The sequence below is a fragment of the Podarcis melisellensis genome (assembly GCF_964234715.1).
Source record: "Podarcis melisellensis genome assembly, chromosome: 15".
Taxonomy (NCBI): domain Eukaryota; kingdom Metazoa; phylum Chordata; class Lepidosauria; order Squamata; family Lacertidae; genus Podarcis; species Podarcis melisellensis.
The window spans coordinates 40,796,808-40,813,875 of NC_138532.1; the positions used below are offsets into that span (position 1 = coordinate 40,796,808).

Here is a 17,068-nt window from a genome sequence, read left to right on the forward strand (position 1 = left end):
TGATCCCTAGCTAACAGGACCAGTGTCAGGGATGACGGGAATTGTAGTCCAAAACATCTGGAGGGCTGAAGGTTGGGGATGCCTGCTTTATCCAGTCAAAGTAAGTACTTTTCAATCCTGTCAATTTCAGTGTAAAAGCTTAAATCTTGCTTGCTTGTTGAAATAAGCTTAACTTTGAATGGTTGTGCCCTAGAGGGTAAACCTGTAGGCATGTTTATAATGTAAGAAAAAAAATTAAATGGCTTGTTCCATATCCTTAAAATTTGAATGATTTGTCAGGCCTACAGTTTGGGGAAAGTCTGTCTTAAATATGCCTTTGAACGACTTCCTCTGTAGAGCAACAAATGGCAAAGCAATTCAATTCATAAAATTTGTTAAGCCTAGCAGTGGCAGCACAGGTGGGGCATGAAGGGCAAGCGAGTAGGCTGGCATTAAGAAATGGCACCAGATTTCCCCAAGTGGACCCAGTGATCAACCAGTTGTGTCTCAGCCAGAAATGGCGAGCGACCTTTGGCAAGTTCCTTTCACTTACAAGAGCCAAGAGGCAGCTCACTTTCTTGCTGTGAACTTGGTCAAACTCTTGTTGCTGGGAGCCTCTTGTAGCTCTGGACAACCAAGCTTCAAACATCCCAAGACAAAAGCATTGTTCACATGGATATGGCCTTGCCTTGATGAGTCTCAAGGATGCAATAAGACGAAATGTCGCCTAGGTGCCTACGAACCAAAGTTCCACTTGGATTTGAATTTCTTGGAAGGTACCATAGCATCCTAAGATTACTTATTGGAATACTGTCTGTCAAGGTTCATGTTTTATAAAGGGAAGCTGAGAGCTCTTACGGGAATAGTCTTATTTAGTAATATAACTGAGTTATTTTGACTGCTTACTAATCCAGTTGTTTCTTCTTCTGGGTTTCATTTTTGTTCATGATGACATTTAATTGGCACAATTTGGGGTTCAACTGTGTACAGTCTAATACTATATATCTGAAATATGTGTTGCTGTACTCAGTAAGATTTAGTTGATATAGTAAAGAGTTTAGGGTTGCAGCCTGAGCTGAATAATTGACATGGGGGGGGGAGAATACCCCTCTCTCTCTCTCTATTTTTTTTAAGGGGTTCCTGATGAAGTAGCAGGCTACTATATTTTTATTTTTCTGTTTGCTATTTTTTCGACACCTCTTAAGATATCATAACCAAATCTTGCACGATGTTTCCAGGGACCAAGGAGCAGGTTTTTGTCTCTATTTGGATATGATTGCACACCATTTTGGTTCAAAATGGACCGAACCTTTCAAAACTGCCCTGACTTTTGGGTTTCTTAGAATTCTAGACCAACGCTGGGAACAAGGTTGCTAATTCTTAATTAGTGGGTGCAAGTGGCCAACATTATCTTAAAAAGAAATACCCCCACCCCTCTTTAAGATATCATTTGTTTTTTCATGACATAATGCTAATGCAGGTTGAACAGATCAAACTGATTTCTTCCTGTGTGATGGCCTTCTAGTGCAAGTGATTCACAGAAGGCTACAAACCTTTTTCGGGAGATGCTGGATGTAAGAGATGGGGAGCTGTCAGTGGGTTTAGCTTCAAGAGTCCTGCTTGTGGGCAGCCACTGTGAAAAGGATGCTTGACTAGATAGGCCTTTAGTTTGATCCAGCCGCTAGGCTCTTGTACCTTGGCATCAGTTCCAAGAGGTCAAGGATGGCATGCAGGGAGGCCTTTGTGTAACAAGCAACGGGTGGTGCTGTGGGTTAAACCACAGAGCCTAGGACTTGCCGATCAGAAGGTTGACGGTTCGAATCCCCGCAACGGGGAGAGCTCCTGTTGCTCGGTCTCTGCTCCTGCCAACCTAGCAGTTCGATAGCACGTCAAAGTGCAAGTAGATAGATACCGCTCCAGCGGGAAGGTAAACTGCGTTTCCATGCACTGCTCTGGTTTGCCAGAAGCGGCTTAGTCATGCTGGCCACATGACCTGGAAGCTGTACGCCGGCTCCCTCGGCCAATAAAGCGAGATGAGCGCCGCAACCCCAGAGTCGGTCATGACTGGACCAATTGGTCAGAGGTCCCTTTACCTATGATAATAATAATAATGTTATTGCACTACCCCTGAGATATATTTGGCTGAAGCATGCCCAAGCGCACTGCAAGTTTCACTGACCGGAAGAAGTCAATTACTGGCTCTTTGCCTTATCTGTTCCTCAGCTGCTCACGCCTTCCCAATTCAAAATCCTAAACCAACCTCACATCATCCCTGACCACTGGCCATGCTGACTAGGGACGATGGGAGTTGGAGTTTAACATCTGGAGTCCCCATCCCTGGTAGATCGTAACCTGTTTAAGAAGAAACCTCAATCCTATATGCTGGCTAACAGCTCTTTATACTTGTCCAGAGGAAGGCTGACAATAAACCTCCAGGTAAATATGGCTAGGAATGAACATAGAAAGCTGTTTTTATACTGAGGTGGACCATTGGTGCATACAGCTCAGTACTATCTACTGTTTCCCAAACTTGGGTCTCCAGCTCCCATCATCTCTGACCACTGGTCCTGCTAGATAACAGCTGGAGACCCAAATTTGGGAAACCCTGGTCTACACTGACTGGTAACGGCTCCCAGGGTTTCAGGCAGGGGACATTCCCAGCCCTACCTGGATGTGCTACCAATTGAACCTGCAACATTCTGCATGCAAAGCGGATATGCTGCTACTGAGCTGGGGCCCCTTCCCCATAAATTACGTGCAGTTTAGTCCTATTCATTCTGGCACAGAAATGAAGTCCCACTTAATTTAAAAGTAATGTACAGCTGAGTAAGTATTAGGACTCCTAATGTGTTGGGGAAATAGGTTCTCTCTGAGGAAATAATAGGATAATAAGCAGAATCTGCTTGTTCAGCTGGCCTGTTTCCCCCTCGCTGTATAATCAGTTTCTTTGTGGCATAAACTGCAAGCTGCAGTGTGCTAACACCTTCATTGAGTGGTGCCCAGCGAAGCGGGTGGCAGTGGAGCTGCTAAACTACATGTACAGGGTTATGTAAACTGTGTCAGCATTCTTAGGAAAACCGGAGCAACATTGATCACAAATACAGTACTGACTTGGCGATCAGAGTTTTGCTGTAATTAATGCAGGGGGAAAACAGATTAAAATGTGTGGCTGTTAGGGTTATAGCGAGTGACATTTTTGTTATATATAAAAAAAGTAGCATAAATACCAGAAACTAAGACTTGTGTGTATATTATTTTTAATTGTATTTACATCCCACCTTTCCTCCTAAGGAGCTCAAGGTGGAATACATGATTTTTCCCTGCCACATTTAATCTCTACAACAACCCTTGGTTTGGCCAAGAGATGGGGGTGACTGGCCCAGGGTCACACACTCTGAGCTTATAGCCAAGTGGAGATTTGACCCCTGGCCTCCTAGGTCCTAGTCCAATAATATAACCCAGGGTTTCCCAGACTTGGGTCTCCAGCTGTTTTTGGACTACAATTCCCATCATCCCTGACCACCGGTCCTGCTAGCTAGGGATGATGGGAGCTGTAGTCCAAAAACAGCTGGAGACCCAAGTTTGGGAAGCACTGGTCTAACCACTACTACAAACAGGATATACATTCTAATAGGTTTACAGAACATAGGCTGCTCTATTAATTACTGTCGCACTAGCTGGCCAAGGAGCTGAACTCTTAGCACCAGCTTTGCTTGGATCCAATGAAACCTTCCCCAACTTGGTGTCCTCCATGTTTTGGACTACAATTCCCATCATTCCTGACCTCTGGGGCTGATGGGAGTTCAAGATCTGGAGAGCCACAGGTGCCTCATTCCTGGCTTAATTGTCATTTTTTTCAGTCCCCAGTGTTAAGACTGGCCTCAAGCTTTTGACCTTCAGGCATCTATAATAGTAGGTGGGCCTTTGTAGCTATTTAATTTTTATTTTTGGTTAGCCAGACACTTTGATGATGATATTTTTATATGTTGATAAACTACTTTAAGTTTTAATATTGTACACTGCCGATATTTTTATGATATGGTGGTCTATAAATATTTTTATAAATAAATAGCTTGCATGGGTGTAGCCTGGATTTATGTTGGGGGGGGGGCAGAACCTCAGTTATTGATTTACTTGGATTTAGGGGGGTGCAGTTGCCCTCCTCTGCCCCGCTTGGCCACACCCATGCAACCCTGATAATAATAAAGAGTTCTGGCATACTCAAAATCTTGCTCACAAGCTTTCATTTTGGTCGGTGAAAAAGCAGAGGTTTTTGTAGTTATTTCCCCCCCCCCCCAAAAAAAAGTGGCAGTGTAAGCTTTAGCTATGCAAGCTACGCTAATAAGCTACGTTGAGCTTATTTGGAAACACAGGAAGTCAGATCACTGCCCCATGATCTAGCTCAGTACTGTCTACACTGACTGGCAGCAGCTCCCCAGCGTTTCAGCCAAAATCCTCTCCCCAGTTCACCCTGGAGGGATTTATAAGGCTGCGCCTTATTTTTCCGCCATCCAAACAAACCCGCGCTCATCCCCCTCCACTGAATGCGGCAGCCTCCAGAGCCAAAGAGCCCGTACTGCGCATGTGCCGCGGGGCATTCCCTCCCTCTCGCCCAAGGGAGAGAGAAAAGCACCGGCGAGCCCAAGCAATTTCCCTTGGAGGGCGGGGAAGAGAGAGACGCATGCGCGGTTGCAGGCTGCCTCGCTCGCTCTACTCCGCCGGTTGTAATGCGGGCGCTTCGGCCTTTCTGAGGGGAGCATGGCGGCGCATGCGCAGTGAGGCAGAAGGAGCCTCGTCGGCTCTCCGCCTTCAGCCGCAAGGCGGGAGGAGGAGGAGGCGCCGTTAACGATTCTCGTGTTATTTGCCTTGTTATTCCTGTTATTTATTCTCCCACCACCGCCACTTGCCCCCCCGGCTTCGCCCCTCCTATTTCGCCTGAGAGGAAAATGGCTGGTCACCGGGCGGTTGCGGCGTGAGGTGCCCAAAAACCGGCGACCCCCTCCCTCCACATTGCAATGTGTTTCATTAATACATACATTCATACATATAATATAGTAAAATATTTTTCTTTTCCCTCAGGTGACGGCGCCGGAGGTCCCTCTCGCTTCCTTTCCCTCCCGCCCCTCCCGAGGGGGAGACGCTGTTTTGAGTCATGGACGAGCAAAGTGTTGAGGTAAAAAAATAAAATAAACAGGCGGGGGATCCACCTGCTGAGGGGATGGAGGGGCCTTAAAAACCCCTCGCATCTCCCTCAGAAAGTGGGTCGGGGGGGCTTATTGGAGCCAGGACTCCTGGGTCCTCCTCCCCGCTCGGGTTGGGAGGGATGAATGCTAGGCTGGGCAGGACTCCTGGGTCCCTTCCTGGAGTGTGTGTGTGTGTGTGTGTGTGTGTTGTTTTGCAGCCAGGACTCCTGGGTTCTTCGCTATCATGGATTTGTAGAGGGAATAGTAGTAGAGGAAGCCGCCCGGAGTGGCTGCAGAAGCCCAGCCAGATGGGTGGGCTAGAAATAATAAAATTATTATTATTATTCGTTCAGAGGGCAGGGCCTGGGACAGGAGGCCTGAGTCCTTTCCTTGGTCTCCTTCCCCATATCTTCTTGCTCTGTGTATGTGTTAAATTGGAACCAGGATTCCTGGGATTTACTTCCTGCTCTTGGTCACTGGAGGGGGTGGTAATACTAGGTTTTTTTGGGGGGGGTCAGGACTCCAGAGTCCCTTTTTGGTTTCCTTTCCTATTCCTTCCTAAAGTGTATGTATGTGTTAGTTAGTTAGTTAGTTAGTTTAGTTTGGAGCTAGGCCTCCTGGGTTCTTCATTATCAGGGGTTAGTGGAGCGGGTGGCGACAGTAGTTCAGAGGTTAATATGGGGGCTAGGACTCCTGGGTCCTTTCCTTGGTCTCCTCTTCTTCGCCTTGCCTTCCTAAAGTGTGTTGGTGGGGCTACTTTGGAATCAAGATTTCTGAGTCCCCGCCCCATTTCCTCACAGGCAAGTGAATTAATTTATTTCAGATAATTCTAAGCACCCTTCCAAAGGCTACGGCTTTCACAAGGTGGCAGTGCTGCGAATTGGTGGTTGTTACGAAGTTGGTGTGTAGGGAGGGGTGTCATAATATTAGCATGCTTGAGCCTTTCATTTGCAACTTCCATCACATGTATGTTTCTTGAGGGTGTTGCTGCTCTTCTTTGGGGGGGGTGTCCCTTTTGGTTGGACCCCCAAAGCAACTTCCTAACTGGGCACAACCACCATTCTTTTTTCTTCTCCTCTGAGTGGTTGGGGGAATGTCCTGGAAGTCCTTATATCAAAGTTGCCCCCCGACCAAGTTCTACTTGGCGATTCCTAGCCTTCTCTGTTGATATATCATATTGTTGGCTTATTTTTGTTGTTGGAACACCACTTCTTTGTTGCATTTGTTTGTTTTATAAGCCAGTCTGAATTTCCCTGAAAAGCAGCATGCAAGTATGTTTAATAAAATGAAGTTAATAAATACTGTCTTGGGGTGCTGCATTGGCTGCCTTTTGACTAGGTGCTGTGCTCCTTGTGGATGTACTAGGCCTCTTTCTTGGGTTCATCTTTCATTTGAATGAGTAATAAACTAGCTGTTCATCTTTTGCCCTTTGATTATTGTATAGTGGCACAGAACTACAAAACCAAAATGGCCTAACTGCTCTGGAAGAGCTTTTTATGGTTGTTTTTTTAAATAAACCTGTTTTGGCTTGGTCTTATTTAAAATGATTTTTTAAATAAAAATTTTAAATAATTGTCAAAATTTTAGACTATGTGTGTATTAAGAGTTCCACAGTTCCTTGAGTCTGTAAGAACTGAGTGGGTGTACGTGGCTAACATACATGATTGATACATAGACATTTGTCTTGTCCATGACTGAAGTACTTTATATTTTTTCTTTGCAGAGCATTGCTGAAGTGTTCCGATGTTTCATTTGTATGGAAAAGTTGCGTGATGCGCGCCTCTGTCCACACTGCTCCAAGCTGTGTTGCTTCAGTTGCATTCGGGTAAGCTGTGAACTTTGGGTCAAACTATATATTATGTGGGAGATTTGTGATTGGCTTATTTAAAAAATACTTCAAAGCATCATGGAGGGTCTGGGATTGGTGGTGACTCTGGGTGAGAGGAGTTGTTTTCTCTCTGTGCCATTTCCATGTTTTAAAAACCTGCCCTCCCCAACTGCTAGTAGTGGCAGTGGGGGAAAAGACTGGCAGCTATCTTTTTTTACCTACTATAACTAATAACTGATTCAGGGAGGGGGAAAGACTTTGAAACTCCATGCAGAGAAAATGTTAGGTCGTCAGTCCAAGGTGGTGACCTACCCATTTTGGACCATAGTGGTAATCTTGTTCAACACCCCCACCCCAGCAACTTCTTTTACATCTCCCATGTTGTTTGACCCTTTCCCCTTTCAGCTTTTGTATGTGAACGTGTGAAATGCTGCTGCAATTGAAAGAAAGAAACTTTGCTAATTTATACATTTTTGCTGGATATTTTTTCCTCCTTACCACAAACACTGCATTTTCTTACGCCACTGCTGTAGCAACTGAAGGGTAGGTAGAATTGCTCTAAACCACTTGATGAATCTGAAAAGTACGTGTATAACACATACTTTCAAAGACACCAGAAAGTTACTAGCTCTCAGTCTTTTCAGATAAGTCAACTAAAATGGCTAGCACTACATTTTGACTATGTTACCAGACCACCAAAGAGGTGGTGAGGGGTAATTAACAGTTGTGAGGCATTTCTGGCCAGTTATTTGGAGGTAATTTTTGTTAGGCATGGAACGTCTTTGCACCGCAGAAGGTAGTGGAGCATATTTTCAGGAATGTTACACTCAGGTAATATGCAGCACTGGCCAGGCTATTGGACCTTAATTGTTGCCCTGTTTGAACTCACAGTACACCCTTAGGTATACCATGGAGCTGTTACTCCATGGAGTGTTACTGTGTGTTGTGGGAAAAGAACATACAATTGTTAATAGAGAAATCCCCAATGATCTTCAGGGGGAACCCTAGAGTTTCCTAAACATGAAGTTTGAAGATTTCCAGAAGGGTAGTCTTGTTAGTGTGTGTATTATGTCTTCTGGCATTCATAGTTTGATGACTATTACGTATGCTTTCTAAATGTCCCAGTGGCTTGGACCCTTACATAAGTTAACTTAAGAATATTGACGGAGGGAAAGTTTATAATCCCTTCCTTCCCCCTGCAACCTCCTGCACCGCTGAAAAGCCTCTCTGGAGAGTTTGGGGCTCTTCTGAACAAGTGCGACCCCTGGAGAGGCTTTTCAGAGGCCAGTGAAGGCTGTCAGCTGGGTGTTGGTGGTGGATAACTTTCCTTCCATAAACTCCCCCAAGTTAACCATTCCCAGACTCAGTAAGTTATCTCTCAGATTTCCTCAGCTTGTGTCTTTATGTGTGTGAAAAAGTGTTCTAGGAGTGTTCCAAAATCCAATTTTTTTTGAGTGGAATTCTGCTTGTGCAGCAGGTTTGCCGTCGTTTCCTCCCTCCTGCACACCTCCAAACCTGTTTGAGTGTCCCCCAACCCTCTGGAGAAAAGTTTTACGGTTCACAGAGGGCTGTAGGAGGGTGAAGACCCCTTGTATGCATAGAAGTCTATTCAGTTCCTGCACAGAGAGCATCGGATACAGCCCCCGAGTGATAACTTACTTCTGAGAAATAAGTCCAAATCTGGAGAAATCTGTGACATCTTATCTTCTAACACTTCTGAAATTCTCCAGTCTCTTATGATACGTCTATCATTGTTTTGACAGCGCTGGCTGACAGAACAAAGAGCTCAGTGCCCTCATTGTCGGTAAGCTTACCTCTAAAGCTCTATTTTGTTTTAGTTGGGGACACTTATTTTTGCTGCACTGTTTACTTAAGGTGAAGATGAATGGCAGGTAGCCTGTAGGCCTGATTTGATCTATGAAGCAATGTTATTTGACCCATAGTGGCGTTACCAAATCAGGCTATGGTAAAAACATGTCCTACAATTGTGGAAAAGAAAAGCGTTTTCAAAAATTGTGTGAGAGATTCTACCACCTTGCTGTTGCATCTCTCTTTCGGTTCTGTGGCCAAGCACCTTTTTAGCATGCCTATGTAGAGCATCCTTCATTGTCTAGATGCACCTGGCCATTCTGGCGGGGACTGATGACAGTTGTAGTCTACAACATCTGGAGGTAACCAAGTTGAGGATGGCTGGTGTAGAGCCTGACTGCTCATGAAGAATTTTTTTGTTTTTAGGTTCCAGGATTTTCAAGGAGGATTAAATTATTTACAAGGCTTCCCGAAGGAGCATTAAAACATTTTGCAGTTCCTCATGAATTTATTTCATATGAAAATGTGTGAGGTCAGAAGGCAAATTCCAGTTTCCTCCCTCAGTCAGGGCCTCACTAATGGTCCCTCCCCTTCAAACTCTCAGCTGTGTTCAGTCAACCCATTCAATGTCTCAAAGGCTGGGGGAAATGATGAAAATTAATTCGTATCTATTTTAGTGATTTACCTTTAACTGTGGGACGCAGGTGGCGCTGTGGGTTAAACCACAGAGCCTAGGACTTGCCGATCAGAAGGTCGGCGGTTCAAATCCCTGCCACGGGGTGAGCTCCTGTTGCTCAGTCCCTGCTCCTGCCAACCTAGCAGTTCGAAAGCACGTCAAAGTGCAAGTAGATAAATAGGTACCGCTCTGGCAGGAAGGTAGATGGCGTTTCCGTGCGCTGCTCTGGTTCGCCAGAAGCGGCTTAGTCATGCTGGCCACATGACCCGGAAGCTGTACGCCGGCTTCCTCGGCCAATAAAGCGAGATGAGCACCACAACCCCAGAGTCGGTCACGACTGGAGCCAATGGTCAGGGGTCCCTTTACCTTTTTACCTTTAACTGCATACATGCCAGCCTCCTAATAATAATGTTTGCTTGAATATTTATGGAGGATAAGGCTATCAGTGGCTATTAGCTATGATGGTTTTGTTCTTCCTTCAGTATTGGAGGCAGTATACCTCTGAATGCAATTGGGGAGAGGGCTGTTGCACTCAGGCTGGCCTTGGGGGCTTCCCATAGTCATCTGTGTGGCCCCTCTAAGAACAGAATGCTGTACTCGATGGGGTTTTGGTTTGATTCAGCAGCCAGTCTTTCCCTGTGTTCTTACTTTCCTAGAGAGTAGGAATTGGTTCCTAATTGCTAAACTAAATTCCTTGCATTCTTACTTGGGAAAACTAATTACTTGCAGGGCCCCACTCCAGCTGCGAGAACTTGTCAACTGTCGTTGGGCTGAGGAGGTCACCCAGCAGCTTGACACGCTTCAGCTGTGCAATTTGAACAAGCATGAAGAAAATGAAAAGGACAAGTAAGTGAGATTAGACTGTGAGTTTCGATGTGCCTTGCCTAAAGACTGGTTTAATTCTGCTCAGAATTGGGAAATAAAGTATTCTGTCTGTGTAAAATTTGTTGCCATCGTGTCACGGGCTGGATTGACAGTTGTGTTAAGTAAGATGCCAGAGAGTTTCGATCTCTTCTACAGTGCAACTATTTAACAACAGTCTAAATTAAGGGTCCATAGGTTTTTTGTTTTTTTTTAAGCACCTTGCTCTTCTTTCCAAGTGTAACCAAATCCAAGGTCTACACTGACTCTGATGTAACCAACCTTTTCATTTCATTGAGAAATTGTATCTTGGGTCTCTTGAATGGCATGGAGAACATAGGAAAACTCTCAAGATGTTCAGGTTGCCTTTCTCAGGATGTATCTTTTCCCCCCAAAGAATTTTAGTAATTTCTTTGCTCCATTCTGTTAAAAAATATTTTACTATAGGAATGGGGGAGTGCCGGTAGGACAAGCACAAAAGAAACAAGTTCAAATATAGAGGACAGTGGATAAATGAAAAATATCAAGAAATAGGCTATGGGGATAATGTTAAGAGGTCTGTTCTGCCTCTATACTTCGCCCTATATAGCCATGATAGACACTGGTCACTGTGTATTATTTTAAGAGGGTAATATTATTGGGATAAGTTCTCAAAAGTGGTGTGCAGAAGAGATGAGAGATTACCAGCATTTGGTTGTGACCATGCCCAAATTAGTGAAGAATTCATCACACACCAACCTTAAAGTAATTCCATTTCTAATTTAGTGAATCAGAAATGTGGCTAAACTAGTCTGATTCCAGAGCCTGATAATGGCAAGTGAAAATGAACTTCTCATTAGTGACACTAAATTTTAAGAATGACTGAGAAACAGTCTTGCAAAAGACATGTTTGTGTGTGTTTTGCAAACTCTCTTCTTTACTTCCTCCCTCTCCATAGGTGTGAGAATCATCATGAAAAGCTCAGTGTGTTTTGTTGGACATGTAAGAAATGTATCTGCCACCAGTGTGCTCTTTGGGGTGGAATGGTAAGTGGCAGAATAGTTTTCTCTGTGTACAGCTGGAGCAAGGCGCTTCTAACTCAGTCCTTGCTTTTTAATACAGGAGTGCAGCCAAGAGCTCAGAAAGGATGGTATAATTTTGCTTTATTTAAATTAATCTTGTATATATGATTATGATCCTGAATGGTTTTTCTTTTTTCTTTTTCATAGCTTGTTTCTATCATTACAGAAGAAAATTGCTTGTGCCTTCTTAAAAAGAATAAAGCCATCCTTCACCAAATATAAAACTACTTCATTGAAACATTTAACTGATTCATTTTAGGATATAAGTAACTTTCAATTACTCAGATCCCTTTTCTCTCAAGCAGTTAAGTTATGCAGATTATTGATCCATCACAAAAATCCTGAATATTGAGAATTTCTAGCAGAGAACTTTGAGGGTTTTCAAAAAATTTTTAAAAATGTGTTAACTATGAAAATCTGATTAAGACAGCCAGCTGCTATATAAGCTGAAGTACCGTGGAGGCATATCTTTTTGTATCACAGATTTTTGACATTTCAAGATGAAGAACATCCTTACTCAAAACACATTGGGAAATCATTTTTATACTTCTGTTGTATTCAATAGCACCTTTTCCTATATGTGCCCACTGAGGACCTAAGTTCTTCTATGGAGGTCCTCTAGAGTAGCCCCTCTGGCTGAGATTCAGAGGGTGCTGATGAGAGGAAGGGCCTGTTCAGCAGAGGCTCCCTCTTGGAGTGGTCTGCCTAGGGTAGCTTGCTTGGTGCTGATTTTACCATCTTTTGGGTGGCAGGTAAAGATGTTCCTCTTATCCTGAAACTTTTAAATATGTTTTTTTCATTTTCAGCTGTTAAAATCATTTATTGACTAATAGTGTTAGTTAAGGCTGTGATGGGAGGGGGTTGTGCACTGTTGTTTTTGCAGATTGATGTATTTATGCTGTTTGGTGGGGGGAATTTGGCTAGTGCTGATTTTTAGCTAGGGTTTTATTGATTATATTTGCTATATTGGACATGTATAACATTTAAATAAATCATCTAGAGGCTTTTTTTGTTTAAGGCAACTCAGAAATAGATTTGCTGTTTTTGTTTACCTTTCTGGTTCAAGATGCCTCTTTCTACATGCAGATCTCACACTTTTAAGATTCCAACAGTGTTGTTTCTTTAGAATTTCATGTTTATTCATTTGTCTCATGGTAGGTGTTGGCACTTGAAAATGGTCCTTGTTTAAAATACATTTTATAGCTTTAGAAAAATGAAGGGCCCTTAAGACAGAGCAGTGCAGTGTTAGTCTTCTAAGTGGGCTGCACCATAAAGGAATGCTTCCGTCTGTTTTGCTGCAGATCCCTGTAGGCTTATAGACTTAATGTGAGGATTATATTAATGTGATAGTTTTCTCTCAAGTTTGGTAGAACTACCAAATAGCAGCCTAACTACCTCCCACTGCTCAATGAAACCTCTGATTTGAACTGCTTTGTTGGAACAATATTCTTTAAATGTCTAGGTATTTAAAAAAATAAATAAATCTACCTTTAATGGAGGAAGCTCGGCTTTGTCAAAGTAGGTCCTTTAAGTCCCCTAAACCTTGAATTAGTCTTCCCATAAGAGGTGCGTCTGGGAGCTAATTTAGCCTTTTCCTGAAATGGTATATACATGTTCAGAGTGTCAAGCCAGTTTCAAATTAATTGGCTGAAGAGATGCACAGTGAATACAGAACCTCATTTCAGGCACTCACTTTGGACTCAGAATAGATTCCTTCAGGAAGTGTGTGACTGGAACAGAAGCCAGATCCAAGGCTTGTTAACACATTAAAGGCAAGATAATATTCTATGGGACAGTCTCTTAAGAAGGAGGTGGGGAAGTAACCTGTCCTAGTGCAATGAAGCTGAAGCCTCTGTGTCTTTTTAACAGCATGGAGGACATACGTTCAAACCGTTAGCTGAAATTTATGAACAGCATGTCACGAAAGTAAATGAAGAGGTGGCAAAGCTTCGCCGAAGACTGATGGAGTTGATCAGTTTGGTGCAAGAAGTGGTAAGGGCAATCTTCATACACATTTTGGATCAACACATCATTACAATGATGTTCTTAGGATTTTATTTATTTATTAAATTTATATTGTGCACCTTCTGCAAAGGAAATATACACTGGAAAAATATCATGCCTGTAATGGGCAATTTTGCTTCATTCATCCTTTGTGCTGGGTTGCAATCTGTAGACTTAGAAACTTGACACATTGGGTAATGTATTCTGTTTCATACTCTGCTCTTTAATTCATTCATTAAAGCATTCTGGCACTTGCTGCTCATTAGCTGAAAAGCCTCCCAGAATGACTTACTATTGATAAATAAGAAAAGACAGTCCTTGCCCTCAAATCTTGCCATCTAAAAGACACAACACAACAAGGAAAGAAGAGTTGGGGCAGGTGGGGAGCAAGCTCAGGCACCAGTTCTCTTGAAGTCACCAGAGGGCGCTCTTTAGAACACAAACAAAACGAAATGCACTTGCACTATAAAAAAGAAGTATTCAAGCTACTTACTTTTGGGGATTGTTATGATGGATGTGTCTAGACCAGTGTTTCCCAACCTTGTGCCTCCAGCTGTTTTTGAACTACAATTCCCATCATCCCTGACCACTGGTCTTGCTAGCTAGGGATGATGGGAGTTGTAGGCCAAAAACATCTGGAGGCACAAGGTTGGGAAACACTGGTCTAGACAATAGCTTTGTATAACAGATCATGTTTTCATTATAGCTAGCTTATGCTGTGTTCAACGGATCATGATGGTGCTGATTGAACCAACATCTTAAAAGTAAATTGGTCAAAAAAACTTTTACAGCTGCAAGGTGACTTACTTTTAACTGGTTTGTGAATTTTCCAGCTGGTGGTAAACTAATGTCTTGTGTGTCTTCCAGGAAAGGAATGTAGAAGCAGTACGCAGTGCGAAAGACGAGCGTGTTCGGGAAATCAGGAATGCAGTAGAGATGATGATTGCCAGGCTAGACACTCAGCTGAAGAACAAGCTTATAACACTAATGGGTAGGCTTGCCTTTTGTTTTGTTGGGTTTTGGGGCAGGCATCTTGATTTTGGCAAAACTGTTGCCCACTTGAGATAAGAGTGATCCATAGAACTATAGCTTGCTCTGTTCCAAAAGGTTGGTAACAATTAGACAGAGAAAGCAAATATATTGATGCCCAAAATAAGTTATATTAGACTAATTAAACGGTACAGTGATATGGCTGGTGGGTGCTCTTTTTCAGGCATGTCAGGTTTGACATAGTTGGTATTTTGCCACCAAGTGAAGATATACCTGTTTACTCAGACTTTTTAGGTCTTGTAAGGAGTGACTTTCACCTTCACTGCTGTGCTTAGCTTTGCTGGTTGTTTTAGGAATTTGTTTTACTGATGGCTGTTAAAACTTATTTTATATTTTACTCTGACCTGATGTTAGCTGATGACGAGCCAGCTATACATATTTGTAATATACAATAAAAATAAATTGTAATATACAAGGAGGTGTAGCCCACAAGCTACGCTGTAAGTCCATGATTTAACTTTGCATTAAACCTCAAATTCATGCTCTTAACTAAAAAGGGGAAATGTTAACAAAAATACAGTGACATGGAATCATATTACTGCATATGAAGCATCTTAATTGTATTATTTGTTACCTATGATTTGTTACCTCGTCTGCTACCTGTTTTATAGTGTTACTGATTTTATAGGTTGATTTGTTACCTCGTCTGTTACCTGTTTTATAGTGTTACTGATTAAGGTTAATTCATTTTAGTTTTACTGCATTGAGCCTTCTGTACACCCCTTGGAGACAGCTGTAATTAAGCATTAGAGTGGTTAAATAAATAAGTGCATGTATGTAATGTATGTTTTAGGAACTGGCCCTCCAAATTTTGTATTATCCCTTAAATGCTGTTTGGATTAGCATTAAAGCACCAGGACAGTTTACTTAAAAGCCTATCATTACTTGACTATGGCTTTCTTGTCTGGCTTAAATTAAATAGGTCAGAAGACATCCCTCACCCAAGAAACTGAACTCCTGGAATCCCTGTTACAAGAAGTAGAGCATCAGGTGATGGAAGCAGCTGGTTTGAATCCCTTTGAGGAAGTTTGATTTATTTTTATCCGTCAATTCTCACTAGCAAATAGTATGGGTTTCTTATTTGGAATTGAATTTATATGTGTCATATGTAAATTCTGCAAACAGTACCCGAGTTTTGGATAAATATATATTCTGTATTATTAGTGGGGTATATGAGTTGTTAGGGGAGGGGTAGTATCTGCAGTGGGGGACACATTGTGGTCCTTCTGGGGTAGTATGTCCACCTTTGGTCCCCACTGCACTCAGTTCTCACCTGTGGATCCTAGAAGCTATCAGCATGTGTCAGCACCCCACCCCCCACCCCCGCTTTGACTGGCTGGCTAAACCAGCTGAGGGTAGCTGATAGTTCTCAATCCCTCAGTGAGTTAGGGATTTCCTCTACATGTGAAGACAAGCTCCGGTGAATTGAATGGACAAGACCAAAATTGGGTCCAAAGATCAAGAAGGCAGTTTCTGCACATGCTGTAGAGGGAAGTAAGGGGCAGTAGGGGCTTGACAACCTGGGAAGGTAGCCCATCTAGGAGAAGGAAAACTCTGATCCTCAGCCTCCGTTGCCTTGTGGTATACAAGAAAAGAAAAGGCTCAGGAGTAAACCCTGCACAAATCCGGAGTGGAATCGGATGGTTGAAACCCTTTCAGCAACTCCTTCAGCCAAGCTGGTGCGAAATGTATTGCTCTGCTTTCCTTTTGACCACATCAGTGGGTAGCCCAGGACCTCCATGAACACTGCCCAGGCTTGCACCCTGGGGAGGTCACTTTAGTGTTGCTACCACAGCAGTTTGACTTCATCCCTGGAGGCACACTGCATTGTCTCTTGAAGCAGACAGATGCCAACAATGATTAGCATTTAGAGAATTGCTCTTAGGAACACATTTTGTGTGTGTGTTTGTAATAACAGATGGCTACATGCATCCATTCTGTTTTAAACCTTGGATGTAGCAGAAGTATTAGTCTTCCTCATTCAACAAATTTGAATTATTTTACTTGATTTGGCTTTCCTAGAAGTTTGAAGTTTATTGTTTAAACATTGCTATGCTAGATAGCCTTAGTCCTCTGTCTGGGCATTGCTGCTGCAGCTTAAGTTTAGCACAGACACTTTTAATATATTAAACCAATTAAAAATGCTACCTCACTTGGTGGATTTATTGACATAGGCATGCATTTGTTCCCCATTTCCTCTTTTTGCAGCTACGGTCATGCAGTAAAAGTGAACTGATATCAAAAAGCTCAGAGATATTGATGATGTTTCAGCAGGTGCATCGGAAACCCATGGCCTCTTTTGTCACTACACCTGTCCCTCCAGACTTCACAAGGTACTCCAGACTCTACTAGTTTTAAGTTTGCAGATTTGATGTTGTAAAAGGCATTTGATCCTTATTCATGCAAGCTTCCCAAGGTGTACATGTACACACAGGATGTCATATTCTACAGTCAATAGGCATTGGTGAAATCCTCATTACAGTGGTGCCCCGCAAGACGAATGCCTCGCAAGACGGAAAACCCGCAAGACGAAAGGGTTTTCTGTTTGCGAGTTGCTTCGCAAGATGAATTTCCCTATGGGCTTGCTTCGCAAGAAGAAAGCCCATAGGGAAATCTC

General features: G+C 42.9%; 1 protein-coding gene across 3 annotated transcripts in view; it reads left to right on the forward strand.

Annotated features, from left to right (window-relative positions):
- Nucleotides 1-4,707: 4,707 nt before the first annotated feature.
- Nucleotides 4,708-17,068, forward strand: part of TRIM37 (tripartite motif containing 37) — a 40,511-nt gene continuing 28,150 nt past the window's right edge. For 2 of the 3 annotated variants that reach the window (XR_014163236.1, XR_014163237.1), the window contains exons 1-10: nt 4,708-4,956; nt 5,059-5,152; nt 6,886-6,987; nt 8,754-8,794; nt 10,205-10,321; nt 11,274-11,361; nt 13,267-13,389; nt 14,269-14,392; nt 15,374-15,441; nt 16,660-16,784. Coding sequence is in view for 1 of the 3 variants with exons in the window: in XM_081890274.1 (XP_081746400.1) it covers nt 5,132-5,152; nt 6,886-6,987; nt 8,754-8,794; nt 10,205-10,321; nt 11,274-11,361; nt 13,267-13,389; nt 14,269-14,392; nt 15,374-15,441; nt 16,660-16,784 (809 nt within the window). In the remaining 2 variants the exon portion in view is untranslated. The remainder of the gene's footprint in view (nt 4,957-5,058; nt 5,153-6,885; nt 6,988-8,753; nt 8,795-10,204; nt 10,322-11,273; nt 11,362-13,266; nt 13,390-14,268; nt 14,393-15,373; nt 15,442-16,659; nt 16,785-17,068) is intronic. The other variant, XM_081890274.1, reaches the window with a different exon arrangement.